A 15180-nucleotide genomic window follows, 5' to 3' on the forward strand; every position below is an offset into this window, starting at 1 on the left:
CTGAGCTAGAGTAGCTGCCCTCTACTTTGCATTTGAAAGATCCAAATGCAGTTCGATTCGGTACTCCCTGTGTTTATGAAATGAATAGCAAAAACACAAACAACCAACAAGATACGATCCCCAGCGGAGTCGCCAATTTGTTGTTGGGAAAAGTATCCAATACGGAATGACCCTATCCCACTCTAAGGGTGATAGTACCTCAGCAACAATCAAAGCAAAGCTATTCGAGATTACTTCTTTATGAGATGTAAGAGAGAGGAGAAAGAGATCCACTAACCATTGTCTTCCGCTAATGATTGATCCAATCTTCTCTCTTTGCTGCTTGCTCCCAGCTCCTTGCTCTTTCACTAGCCCAGCTACACCAAGATCCTGCAAAATCACAAGAGAGGGAAACTACAAGAAGCATACATTCATAATTGATTCAAGGATTAGAATAAATCAAATATACAAGCATCAATACGCCATTGAGACACATGCATATAGAAGAACCTCAAATGCTTTATTAATGGAAGAAGTAAAGTTCAGGAAGTGATACAACCATAAAAGGCCCAATCCAGCATCACCTCCCAGCAGAAAGAAATCTCCTCTTCACCTCCTTCAAGCAAATCACCCAATAGTTCTATACTCAAACCAACAGCACTTCCTTACATTCACAAGATTCCAGCCTCCCTAGACCTCATGAGAGAGCTCTATCTATAGGAGTTTTGGAGAAAGGATGAGTCAGCTTGAGGCTGGCATGAAGCTGACTAGTGTCCTCTCCCACTTCAGTTATTCTTCAGTTCTTGAGTCCACTTGGAGGTTCTTGCTTCCACTTGGAGATCTAGACCCTCTTACTCATCACTAGGCGAATTCCCTGATCCAAGTGTCATTTTGGAAGCTTCCTGGGCATTGACACCTTGAGGAATGACTGTGCCACTTGGCCAATCTCGCCCAGCGTAGGTAGTCTTCATTGGAGTTGACATTCAGCGTAGGTACCGAGTGGAGCAGTTGACATTCAACGCAGATGCTCAGTGGAGCAGTTGACATGATCCAGAAATAGCTTGTTTTTGAATGTTTTCAGGTGGAGAACTGATTTTCAGTGCTGTGGTTTGCTGACCTTGTTCCTCTAGGGGTAGGAACAACATGTTTAGGGACTTTGGATCCCTTAGATTATTGACATTTCATGCTTCATGCTGTAAGGCACAAAAATGTCTATAACACCTTAACTTTGTTGAATCAGTGGGTTCCCGTCTAATAAACCCACCCGGCATGATAAAAACTGTTGCTTTAACTAGAGGTGGCAAATGCGGAAGAAATTTGGTCTACTGAGACAGAGCGTAGAATTACGCTTCAGTTATGCACATAACCCACGAAACTTATCCCTGAGGACCTTAACGCAGTTTAATTACATTGCCATCCTGTAGAATGACAGTTTATGCACAGCAGAAAACACTTGCAACAACTTTCTACGACCAGACTGTAGATGACGATTCTGCCACCTTTAAAAACCAATTGCATGGAGAGTTCAGGGTTACCTTTTTAATCTGCCACCTTTTGACGTGAGGAACCCGCCTTCCTGTAGAAACAGCTTTCCTGTAGGAGCAGCACGTGATTTCTGGGAAGGACTGCAGTTGGTCTGCGCTCTCGGTGTTGCTTCACAGGCGTTCTGATGGCCGAAGGCTCGGAGTTTCGAACTGCAGAGGGATCCGGATGTTCACTCGAGTTTTAAACGGTGGATGATAAATGCATGCGGGAAATCTAGCCGATTAGATTTGAATCGGCGGAATCCGTGGCGCGGGGGTGAGCTGTCCCCACCGGACCATTGGATGACGTCGTTCCATCATTTGTCTGCGAGTTTACTTACTGCCGCATCATCCCTCCAGCAGATCCGCCGCCGTTTCTTCTGCTAAATCCGTTTTTCCCGACGGGGATTGCTCTCACGTGTGTGCTGCCCATTCCTTTTGTCACGGCCGCCACTCAATCATCCGACTGGACCATTAACCGGTCGACGTGGCCAGTCAACTGGGCATACAGCCGCTCAACCCATTCTCCTCACACTTTGAAAACAATTCAAAGTAAAATTCATGCAATCTAATGGAAGGAAGGGTCGAGACACTTACCTGTGCGACTGCAACACGACTTTTCGGGTTTTGGACGATGATGAATGGATCTATCTGTTGCTGGTGAATTTGCACAGGCCCGGAGATTCATGTTTACAGGCTGCCGATGATGGAGTTGATGCTTGGCTGCATGCGTCCGCGTTCTCATTGCATATGGCCAGTGTTGTGAATAGTGTACACTTTGGCGGGCTTAATTGTTACAGGACTCCCGGGGGATGTCCTGTAACAGTTCTTCCTCCTTGGGTGCATGCTGCACGACGAAGGATCTGGCCTCACGATCACGCTCCCAAAGCTTCTGGATGGCTGGGATGAATATGGTATGAGATCTCAGCGTTTTTTCCATCTAAAAATTGCTTTGTCTTGATAACTCAACGATCTGCTTTGCTGGTGCAGGTAACTTCATTGCATGTCGACAAGGATGGTAGGACGAGGTGACAACAGTGTGCAAGGGTGACAACAATAGCTTGCATGCGTCCAAACCGATCCTTAGTCGTTATATCTCCTCATAAAATGGATTCTGGGCTGTCCCGAACTTCTACAGGAAGTTTCCTGTAGAAATACAGAACTTCCTGTAGAAAGTTTGCGTTTCCTGTAGAAGGTCTGCGCTTTCCTGTAGAAATCTGCATCTTCTTGTAGAAAATTTGCATCTTCCTGTAGAAATCTCCAGCCATGATGAAATTGTGCACATACCTTGGAGAAAAGGAGTATTCTTGGACGAGGTGCTGGTGAGGTCTCTTGACAGCATGATAGGGATCCTTGGCTTTGAGTTGAGAGGCTTCCTCTCCTCCATAGAACACCTGCAACCTGCATGCAATTTTCACACTATGAACTTGCTAACCTGGTTTTTCTTATTGTTTTTTCTCTTCTTTTTTTTTCTTTTTTTTTTTTTTTTTTTGAAAGATAACAGGGGCGCCTCAATGAGGTTTTCACCCTTTTCCATCTGCCTTAAGCGTCTCAGAGAGGTTTTCACTCAAGGATCTTTTTCAAATCTCTTTTTTCTCTTTTTTTTTTTTTTTTTTGAAAGACAATAGGGGCGCCTCAATGAGGTTTTCACCCCTACCACCTGCCTTGGCGCCTCAGAAAGGTTTTCACCCAAGGATCTTTATTATTTATTATTTTATTTTTTTTAGATCTTTCAGGGTATGCCCAAAGGAGAGGCAGAACCCTTCTCTATGACCAACACTGATTTCTCCATAGTTTGATGAACTCTTGTCTTGAGAGAGGTTTCCTGTAGATCTTCAATCGATGCCCATTGACAAGCATGGGGATGGCTTCCTCATCAATGGTCTGAATAAGGACAGATCCATTGTCATGACATTTCTTCACTGCATATGGTCCCAGCCATCTGGTTCTCATCTTTCCCTTGAAATCTTTGTATCTGGTATCATACAACAATGCCCAATCTCCTGGCTAGAATTGCTTGTCATTGAGGTGTTGGTCATGCCACACCTTTCTCTGAAGTTGAACCACTTCCGAGTGAAGGAGGGCCTGCATTCGGTGCTCATCCAGTCCATTCAGCTGCAATAGCCTTTCTTGTTGTGCATGGCTGAGATCTAGGTCCAGCTGAGCTGCCATCCTCAAAGTGTTGTATTCAAATTCAATGGACAGCAAAGCTTTCTTCCCATAGACCAGCTCATAAGGTGTGAAGCCAGTGGTGGTCTTCCAGGTGGTGTTGTAAGCCCATGTGGCCTCAACCAGGCGATCTGCCCAGTCCTTTCTGCTGCTGCTCACCACCTTAGTCAAGATCCCTTCCAATGCTCTATTGGTGACTTCCACCTGCCCATTTGCTTGAGGGTGATAGGGGGTGGAAGTCCTATGCTTGATCTTGTGATGAGCTAGTAGATCTTCAACTAGGTTGGATGTGAACTGGCTCCCTTGATCAGTAACTAGCTCTCTTGGGTAACCGAACTTGTAGAAGATGTTTTCTCTTAAGAACTCGGCCACCTTTTCTTTTGTTGCTGCTTTGATTGCTTTAGTCTCTGCCCACTTTGTCAGGTAGTCAGTACACACAATGATGTAAGACCTTTGCCTCGAAGGAGGGTTGATTGGACCCACAAAGTCCATACCCCACTTCTCAAATGGCTCAAGAGTCACTTGAGGTTGGAGAGGCATCTCATCCCTTTGGGTTGGTTTCCCCATTCTTTGGCATTGGTCACACTGGCTGATATATCTTCTGACATCTTGATGAAGTGTGGGCCAATAGTAGCCTGCCTGCAGGATTTTGAAGGTAGTTCTCTTTGCTGCAAAATGTCCTCCACAAGGCCCATCATGACAGGTGAGGAGGATATCAAAGACTTCCTCCTCCCTCACACAACGCCTTAAGATCTAATCGGGGCCAAGCTTGAACAGATTGCCCCCGATCCAAGTAAATGAGGAACTTTTTCTGATGATTCTGCTCTTCTCTCTTGAAGATAGGTGTGGAGGGAACTGTGCTGAAACAAGGTAGTTTGCTATATCAGCAAACCATGGAGAGAGTGTTGAGATAGAAAACAGATGTTCATCGGGCATCTGGTCATCCACTGTTCCATCCTCATCTGCAGACAAATCCAATCTAGATAAAAAGTCAGCAACAACATTTTCTTTACTTGGTTTGTCAACAATGGTCAAATCAAACTGCTGCAACAAAAGTAACCATCTAATAATACGAGCATTCACATCTGGTTTATTCATTAAATATCTAATTATAGCATGGTCTGTATGTACAAATGTTTGATAGCCAGTGATATAATGTCGGAACTTGTTCAGTGCATGGACCACAGCCAAAAACTCTTTCTCAGTTACAGTGTAATTTAGTTCAGCTTTGGACAAGTTTTTACTAACAAAGTAAATGGCATATGGAAGTTTTTGTTCAACTTGTCCCAAAGCTGCACCTATGGCTTTGTTCGAGGCATCAATGTGGATGTGGAAAGGTAGGGCCCAATTTGGACCTCTCAAGATTGGGGCTGACACCAACTTGTCCTTTAATTCATTCAAAGCCCTCTGACAATCGTCAGTCCATTTAAACTCCACATCTTTTGCCAAGAGGCAAAACAATGGCGAGGCTAGCTTGCTGAAGTCCTTAATGAATCTCCTGTAATACCCTGCTAATCCTAAGAAACTTCGAACATCCCTTACCTTTTGAGGAGGTGGAACCTTCTTGATGAGAGCAATTTTGTTAGGATCGACCTGTAATCCTTGGCAAGAAATGGTATGGCCTAGCACGGTCCCTTCAGTCATCAGGAATTCACATTTTTCAAGACTAAGGGACAGGTTCATCTCAATGCATTTGGTTAGGACTTTTCCCAGATTGGACAATGCTTCCTGGAAGTTGGCCCCATAAGGAGTGAAGTCATCCATATAGATTTCCACTGCATCATGGACCAGCTCCGAGAAGATGCTTAAGACAGCTCTCTGGAAGGTAGCAGGAGCATTGCATATCCCAAAGGGAAGAACTCGGTAGGCAAAGGTACCCCAAGGACAAGTGAAGGTGGTCTTATCTTGGTCTTCCGGGCTGATTTGGATCTGGTTGTACCTGCTAAACCCATCCAGGAAAGAGAAGAACTTCTTTCCTGCCAGTCCATCCAACACTTGATCTATGAAAGGTAGAGGGAAATGGTCTTTCTTGGTAGCTTTGTTCAGTTCTCAGTAGTCCACACAGATTCTTCACTTCCCATTTTTCTTGGGAACCAACACCAGAGGGGACACCCATTCACTATCTGAGATGGGGCAAATGAATCCGGCATCCAACAGTTTTTGCAATTCTTCTTTGACAATGTCCTTAAGGGCTGGATTCATTCTCCTCTGAGGCTGTCTAACCGGTTTACAATCCTCTTTGATATATATGTGATGAGTACAGACCGAAGGATGGACTCCTTTCATTTCCTTATAGCTCCAAGCAAAAGCATCTAGATGGTTGGCCAACAGGCTACACAGCTCCTTTTCCTGGGAAGGAGATAGGGAGGAGCTGATCTTTAACGTTCTCTCAGGGCCGAACTCCACATTTTTGACCCTGGGAGTGACAGGGTTGGCTGTACAAAGATCCACTGAGGTGCTGGCTTGGGCATCCTCCACCAATTTCTCTAGGGATAGTGCACTGGGAGGTGGATTCTGGATCAAGGTCTCAATCAAGTCATCCTCGGTTGGGGGGTCTCTTCTAGTGGTATCTAGGGTGCACAAAGGTGCTGAGTACACCTCATCCTCTTCTCCTTCCTCCAACCAAAGTGGTAAGTCATGCTCTAAGGAAGGTTGGGCAGGAGGGTATAGGACTAGCTGCTTGGACATAGGACCATTTTTGATGGTCATGTTTCCTGCACGACAACTTATGTAAGCATATGCAATGGCTAACCAAGGCCTTCCCAAAATAAGAGGATATCCAGTAAGCTTTGCCTTGGGTTGCAGAACCAAGAAGTCTGCAGGGTATTCCCAAGAGTCGACAGAGACCAAGACATCCTCCACAATCCCTTCGGGAGTCACAGTGGAGCGATCTGCAAGTTGCAGAACTGTCGAAGTCTTCCTCAAGGAACCCTGAAGATTGAGTTTGAGCATGGTATCCCTGGTCATCACATTAATGGCAGCCCCCAAATCAATCAAGGTGTGAGGTATTATGGTGCCATTGATGTGGACATCTACTACAGGACTCCCGGGATCTAGATACTTTGGGCAGATGACTTGTCCTAACATAAGGTCAGATAGTTGTCCTAAGACATTGATGGTTGAAGCATCTCTCTTTCGCCTGCCTAGGTGTTTGAAACACTTTTCCTTAACCAGTTTGTTGTATATTAGCACATCCTTGATGGCTTGGAGAAGTTGTATTTTCACACACAACTGCTTGAGCTCACCCAGAAGCTCATCCTCCTCTAGGTTGGGTTGTGTGGTGGCTGTTAGTCTCTCAGGAAAGGGTGGAATAGCCTTTGGTTCACTTTCCTTTTTATCTTCCTCATCCTCTGGGGGAGGAGGTTGGCGATCCGGAAGAGTCTTTCCAGATCGAAGATTGATCTCCTGGATCTCCACAGCATAAGTAGGGCATGATGTTTCCCTAGTGTATACCTGTTGGGTCTGTCTATTGTTGGGGTTCAGGTTCGGTTGAGCAGGTATTTGAGGTTGCCTTGGAGGAGCAGGAGGTAATGGTTGAGGTTGAACTAGTGGTGGAGGCAAAATGGCAGGAGGAGTGTTGTACTGGGGCCTCCACCCCGACTGAGGTGCATTCCACTGAGGTTGAGGCTAGGCATGAGAGTGATATGAATGAGTAGTGGGTTGAGTAGGGTACTGAGGTGGGTAAGACCATGGAGGAGGCATGGACCAAGAAGGATGAGCAGGGGGACCCCAGGAAGGCATAGGAGTCGATTGGTTGGGGTTGTAATAAGCTTGGGGTGCCCCTTGCATCCCCTGCTGGTAAGGTCTAGGTCCTTGTGGCCTTCTTTGGTTGAGGAAATAGAGAGGTTCAGTGGGAGCTTCTGTCCCTTGGTACATGGCTTTAAATCTAGGTAAGGTTGGACATTGGTTTGTGGGATGGTCCTCCTCACAAACGAAACACACTTCAACTGAATGCAATGGACATTCGTTCTTAGGGTGTCTCCTTGTACATCTAGGGAAGAAGATAGCCAAGGCTCTCTCAGCTTCTTCCTTCTTCTACTGGATCCTGAATGTGTCCAGCTGCATGGCAATTGTCTGTCTCATCTCACTCTTAAGGTCTTCTAATTTATTTGCAAACTCATGTTTGGAGAAAGGGACACCAGCTGAGAGGAGGGTTCCTCTACCTCGTTTTTGAGCTGCCCTGGAGTGGTTTCTAAACACAGTCTTCATGTCCTCATAAGGCAGTTGGTAAATATCCCCCCCAACTAACATGTGAAGGGTATCTAAGAGGTCTTCAGGGACTCCTCGGAGCAGGACCAACTTGAGGGATTCAGGGTCAAGTGTGCACCTGGCCCGCTTATAGCTAAGTTGGAACCTCTCCTCATAATCCTCTAAGGACTCATCATTTCCCATGGTCATCCGAAAGATTTCTCCCTTGGTTTCCTTGGACCTACAGTAGTCCCGGTACTTGGTATTGAAAGCTTGCTGCATCTGAGCCCAAGTAGTGATACTATTCCCAGGTAAGCCCATGAACCAGCATAATGCTACATCCTTAAGAGTTGAAGGGAAGAGTTTCAGCTTCTTCTCATCTTCAATATAGTCATAGGTTCTACAAAGGACAACAAACTCAAACAGGAAGGTATCAGGATCTTCAGTAGTCAGTCCATGGAAGTGAGGTAAAGCGAAGGGGCTAATGTTCTTCATTTTCATCTCTCCATTGGTCTCTCGGATGGGGAAGGCACCTTCTATTCTCTCATCTTCTCCTCTATTGTCAGCCATAGCTTCAGATGGGATGGTCTCTAATTCTTCTTCTGCTATAGGATCTTCGTGTATCTCAGGAGGTTCACCTATAGGTTCTTCTGGATCACTGTCACCGAAGAAGAGAGAAGGGTGACTCAGTGATGTGGTGGGGGTGTTGGGTAAGAATTTGCCTGTTTTATCTCGATTCCTACGAGGCATGAAATGGAAAGACTTTTTTTTTTTTTTGATTTCTTTTGTTTTTTCTTTGGTACCTGCAAAACTGAAACAGATTGATCTACAACTAACTATCTTACTGAAATAAAGATGCAGAATTGAATTGAAAGCAGGAAAGAACTAATCTACTTTGCTCAAATGAAATTGCAGGAATGGAAAGGCTAGTCTACGCTTGCAAAATTGAAATACTAATCTACGCTTGCAAAATTGAAATTGCGGAATTGAAAGGCTAATCTATGAAAGCAGGAAATGTCTATGCTACTTTTGCAGAATGGAAATGAAATAAACTACTTAGCGGAAAGCAAGAGTAGGAAAGTAGAAGAAAAGCAACAATTACTAATACTCTGACGCTTCCCCGGCAACGGCGCCAAAAATATGGTGGGCTCCAGTATTGTAGCAATAATGCTACAACTCCTAGAGCTTCCTTCTCTAATTTTATCAACCCGGTAGTTCGTAACAAACTTGGAAGCGACGGTGCTGTATGCACAAGTACTAGCTCTTGTCACAGCTGTCACTTGATCAGCTGGCACAAGTCCGCTAGGGCTCAAGCCAACTTCTATATGTTCTCAGAAGAAGCTTTCTAAATGATGAACGAAGACTATCTGAAAGGAAATTAATCTACGTTGCAAGAATGAACTCGAAGCCAACCAAACATGGAAACCCTAGTAAACCCTAATCTGACTAGCTTAATCCTTATAATGCAACGATGGGAATGTAACTCTCTAAAAATGATGCCATTACTTCTAGTGATATGAAATTCATGAATTTAAACTAATTCCATTGAAAAGAACATTGTTTTTATATTTTTTCTTAAGTGGTTGGAGTTATTATGACTTTGTTTCTTATTAGGGTTTGACTGTGCAGGGGTAGTGTGAAGGGAAAGAAAGCTTGGGAAAGGTCAGGGAGGCTAGGAGAGGTTCCAGGGGATCCCTAACATCATTCCATAGAAGTCCACAACATTCAGGTGCTTGGCAACCGAGGTTACAGGTTTCTACAGGATGTCTGCAGGGGATCCTACAAGAAGCTCGGGATTTCTATAGGAAGTCTGCTAACTTCTACAGGATGGTCTGTGGTTGGAGTTTTGGGTGATGGAGGAGTGGAGGAGTTGTATGGGTGGATAGGTAGGATGGAAAGGGAGCTTATGATGGCTCAGGGACAGAGATATGAGATGAGGAAAGAGTGGGTACAGTTGGTTGGTGGATAGAAGGGTGGAAGCAATGAAAAGCCAAAGAGGTGGAGCTACGTGAACAGTTAGAGGTGTTGGAAGGCAAACGAGCTGAACAGAGGTTGAGCAGGTGGCTTAGGAGCGGTTGAGAAGAAGAAGAAGATAACAGAGTGATGCAATGCAGTGTAAAGGAAACAAATCTGCTATGTCCTGCACAAAACCGAGAATTCCATCAACTTATTCTAACTGTGTGATTAAATCAACGAACAACAGTGTAAACCTCAGAGAAAAATCGTGCATGGAGTTGGAATGAAGAAGTACTGTTCAAGATCAGAATGCATGGACGGATCTACAATTGAAATGACTGTGTTGCAGCTTGAATGAAAGTATAAGACTGCGTTTTTTGGTGGTTGGTACGGTCTACACCCCCAATCTCTAAACAAAGATGGCAGTGAGTGCACTGTCAACCTTTTCTTGGAGCTCTAATGAATACTAATCCTCCTACTCTAATCTAAGCAACTAAAAGCACTTGAACCATAAACTAATCCTACTCAATCACATAAAAGAAATCAAATCAGAAGACTGTAATTTCCAAATGCATGACAAAACAGAGAAACGAAGTGCTGAAAGGAAAAAGAAATAACAATACAAGGAAAAGGAGGTCTATTGCTCTCAGGTTGGGCCCTAACCTGAGAGCTATATCTCCCTTAATAACTCAGAATTAGATCCAAATCTGCCTGCCTTTATTAAATAATCATGAGTCTAACATCATGCCAAAACTGGCTTACAAAAAGCAAAAACCGAGCTGTAACTCGTGCTTATAAATTGCAACAGTAGTTCAAAGGTTCAAAAAACTCCTATCAAAGGCTACAGCCTTCATATTTATACATGATGAGGACCACGCTGGCTTCCTCAATTAGTGGAGCTCGGTTGTCCAACTAAAAGTAGACTGTTGTAAACTGTTGTTCCTGTAGAATCCGTTGGATGCTCGAAGTTAGGGTGGAGATCATGAGGGAGGTCATTTAAGGCTGTAGACAACCTCCCTATAAACCTGCAATGCCACCTTTGTTGTCTCCTTGTCTCCTTCTGCGTGGTCTTTGTTCCCTTTAATGCCAAAAAACCTGAAATCATCATGTATTAGCCACATAGATATAATGCCTGCCCTTCTTCCTACAAATAACACGAATATACTAAGAAATGAATGCATAAGTGATAAAAGATGAAGGGTTGAGCAAGGTAAGTAGGCCAAATGAGCCCAAATTGTTACCAAAAATTGGGGCTCATCAGAAGCCATCATGAGGTAACTTTGGAGAAATTGCTTGGGTGACATGAAAAGTAGTGGTGACACCTATTGAGAAGACAAGGTTGTCATTAATGAAGTGATTTGGAGGAGGCATTACTGAAGAGATTAATAGGGACCTTTGAAGAAGATATTGGGAGAAGTGAAGAATAATCAAACACATCTTGACGAATTGAAGCTAAGGGTTGGATCCCTAGAGGTTGGAGCCTCATAGAGACAAGGTTGGTGCCTTAGAAGATAGGGTTGGAGCCCTAGAGGATAAGAATCCTCAAGAAACTAGGTTGGAGCCTGTACCAAAGATAGGGTTGGAGTGCTAGAGGTTGGTGCCTCAAAATGACAATGTTGGAGCCTTGGGAATTCCAAGTCGGTGCTTGGAAAACTACAAGTTGGAGCCTGAGAGATTGGAGATTGGTGTCTTCATCTAGGGCTGCAGCCCTACAAATTATTGTATTGAATTTATTGTAAAGAAGATATTAATAAAAGTATTTATTCTTATTGTTCATTTCGTGTTCTAATTATAAGTGATCTAATTGGTAAAAAAAAAAATTGAAAAGAAATATTGATTCACCCCTCTCATTATTTCCAGTAAAATATTTGAAAATGTTAGAAAATAAAAACTACAATTTAGGAATTTTTTTTTTTCACATATATAAATTCCCCAATCCCAATAAAAACAACAATTTATTTGTAAACCATCCTAAATCAATATACATTCATTTCTTCATAGTTAAAAACTATAGGCACATTAAAACCAAAGTTAAGTGGTTAGTGATGAGACATTGGAATGTCAGAAAGATTTGTTAGCGATCGTTATTGTTTTTCAGATATCTAAAAACTATACACAACTTAAAACCAAAGTTAAGTAGTTAGTGATGAGACACTGGAACATCGAAGATATTTATTAGCCACCGTTATTGGAAGTTAAGTAGTTAGTTATGAGACATTGGAACATCGAAGATATTTATTAGCCACCGTTATTAGTTTTAGATATTTTATGGAAGACCAACTCGACATGGGAGTGTTAAAATAGATATGAAAGACAAAATGTGATCCAGAAGAACATAATTATGGAGTCAAAAGAATCAAGATTGACTTAAGTAGAATAAAGATTTTTTTAAGGAATATGTTTAAAACTATCGTTAAGGAATACAAGTATTTGAATCATGATTCAGCAAACAACGAATTTGTCGTTATATAAAGTATAACAAATATATTTATAACTGCACATTTTTGGCACACATGTCATGGATCTTGATGCATTTAAGATCTTGTTCTCGTGTCAGCATCAAAATGCTAAGAAAATTACATAGGTCTTAGAGATCATCGTAGCTAGACACGCCTGCGATAATAAGAGGACTTCAACCGAGGCCTCGATAATGCTGAGATGAAAAGAGTTGACTTCAACCGAGGCTGAGATGAAAAGAGTTGACAAAATTTGGAGTTGAACTGATTAGCAAAGAAAGCCTATTGACCTAATAAATATTAATAACAAAATGTTTTATCTTTTTACTTAAAAACGTAATGTCTACCTTGATGAATTGATTTTTTTTTCTTGAAAATTACTATTTTTTTAAATGAGTATTTTATAATTAAAAATGTAAACTATTTTTGTTATATCAACTACATGATAAACTATAATACATAAAAATTCAAATATTAATTAATAAATAGTATGATATACCTAATGTTTTATATATAAAACATGATGCTAATGAATGGTAATATGAGTGTGTTTATTATCCACAATAGTTGTGTTGCATCAAAATACATTCACATTTACAATCAATTTGCTGGCCCAAGTGGATACTTTACAAAAGAAGTCGGAATGCGCATGTAAGTGTTAAATAAACCAGCAGCAAGAAGTGTGTGTATTTTTCTTTTAAGTAATAACAATTCAACTCATGACAATGTGAATAATTTAATAAAATAGTATGCCTCCCATGTAAGTGTTAAACACACCAGCAACAAGGAGTGTGTGTCTTTTTTAATCCTGAGTCGTAAAAAAATAATTTAAATATGGTTTAAACAAATAGTTTACACATCTTTCAATTTAAACGTGGCAGGTTAGGTTCGCCCCCATCCGGACGTGGTAGGTTAGGTTCGCCCCCATCTATGAAACCAGGCCTTATGGGCGACGGAAGGTCCCCATCATTTGTTAGCATCCACACCACCTCGGACATTGAAGGTCGCAACGCTACTTCTGCTTGTGTACACAAAAGACCAATTTTAATCACTCGAATCCCTTCCTCCCACGAATAACTGCCTTCCAATATAGGATCCATAACTTCTAAAGCTCTCTGTGCTTGATACAATCTCCATGTCTGGTGATTGGCCAACATCAACAAAACATAAAACTTTAGTTAGCATTAAGGGATCATAATAGTACGGAAATCTTAGAAAATTTACACTCCAAAGATGAGATTCAAAGAAACCATACTCTTTGAATGAGAGGCTCTATGTGGTCAGAATTCTTCCTTCGGCTGATAATCTCAAGTAGAAGCACTCCAAAGCTATATACATCCGTTTTGTTTGTCAGCTATCCGAGTGAAGCGTACTCCAGGGCTATGTAGCCATTGCCCAATGCTATATGTAAGCAAACCTCCATATAATTTTAACCGTCACAAAATGATATGAGCGAAATTCAAATGAATTAATTGTACTTAGTTCAGTAAATAATGTTCACGAAAATGAAATCGTTATATACTCCTTATCATCGTAAACTATATGAAAGAAGGTACTTGGCGAGCGAGGGGGAGCGGGAGCGGGAGGCGACGGAGGGGCACTTCCTCCTGGCGAGGGAGGGGAACGGCGAGCGGAAGCGGGAGCGGTACTTCGTCCTGGCGAGGGAGCGGGAGCGAGGCGAGGGAGGGGGACGGGAAGCGGGAGCGGTACTTCGTCCTGGCGAGGGAGCGGGAGCGAGAGCGAGAGTCTAGAGAGTGTACTCCTGGACAAGACTTCTTCTTGGCGAGGGAGGTTGAGTGTACTCCTGGACAGGACTTTCTCCTCGCGAGGGACCGGGGAGACCGGTAGTGTACTCCTGGACAGGACTTTCTGCCAAAATACTTGATATATTGTTGTAGTTGTAGCTTAAGTTGCAGCAGCGTAGCTGAATGAATCCAGAAGTTCTGTGGCATCTTTCAAGAAGTTTTGCTTTCGTCGTCAATGCGCACTGTTTTCAAGCAGTGGGTTCTAAATCACCTTGGCACTGGACAACCCCACGAACGGTATTGTTGTCTTTCCCCTCAACACCGCTGCCACGGAATTCCCTGACATGAGCGCCCCCCACCAGTGATTCCAGTAGCTTGTTTAGATTTTGCTGGAAGGCGCTACCTGTCAAAGAACCCAAAAATTAACGGTCAGAATTTTCTTTTTCTTTTAAAAGAGAAGATATGATTCCAATCTCCCGAGCTAGATGACCATGAATTAATAGTTGTGAAGAAGTACTATTGGCCTCTCACAAAATATGAAAACCATAAATGATAATAATTATTGGCCTCTCACAAAATAATTTAGAATAATTAGTGTAGAGAAGGTGATACAAATATCCAACACAGAATTCAAAATAATGGGTGCAGAGTATTTCTGGAGGGGGCAATATATTCCACTTAGTCGTTAAAATCTAACCAGCGGCATATGTGGAACCCCTTTGAATATGCTAAAACTCTCCCGAGGAAAAGATTTATAACTTTTCATAATTAACATTTACCGTTTAGGTTTCATGCATAATATACACACTGTAACACACCCATTTATTAAAATTCAAAATTTTATAAATATAACTAAATATCTTCACAAGGAATGATAATAAACAAAGTTTGATATATAATTTTTTATTATTTTGTTTAAATTCTAAGTCTTTAATTTACTCTAAAAAGTTGGATATTACAATTTCTCTAATTTATTCCGAAAAATTGGAGTATCAAAATCTTTGTATTTTAATCACCTCAAATTTTTTCTTGCTCGGTTAGGGTTTCGAATGAAAGAAATTCTATCAAAAGCTAAAGTCTAGACTCTAAACACAAAGTCAAAGGCCTCAAAAGCTTTCCTGAATTATGCCACATCAAAAGCACGTGGCTGACACGTGACCGCCT

At 42.3% G+C, this 15180-nt stretch overlaps 1 protein-coding gene across 1 annotated transcript in view; it reads right to left on the reverse strand.

Annotated features, from left to right (window-relative positions):
- Positions 1-13964: 13964 nt before the first annotated feature.
- Positions 13965-15180, reverse strand: part of LOC149240397 (plasmodesmata-located protein 7-like) — a 43252-nt gene continuing 42036 nt past the window's right edge. The window contains exon 2 of the mRNA XM_089367292.1: positions 13965-14419. Coding sequence (XP_089223418.1) covers positions 14265-14419 — 155 coding nt within the window. The 3' untranslated portion in view covers positions 13965-14264. The remainder of the gene's footprint in view (positions 14420-15180) is intronic.

The sequence above is a fragment of the Pinus tabuliformis genome, chromosome 8 (assembly GCF_031772625.1).
Source record: "Pinus tabuliformis cultivar Carrire ecotype Pingquan chromosome 8, CPIR1, whole genome shotgun sequence".
Lineage (NCBI taxonomy): Eukaryota > Viridiplantae > Streptophyta > Pinopsida > Pinales > Pinaceae > Pinus > Pinus tabuliformis.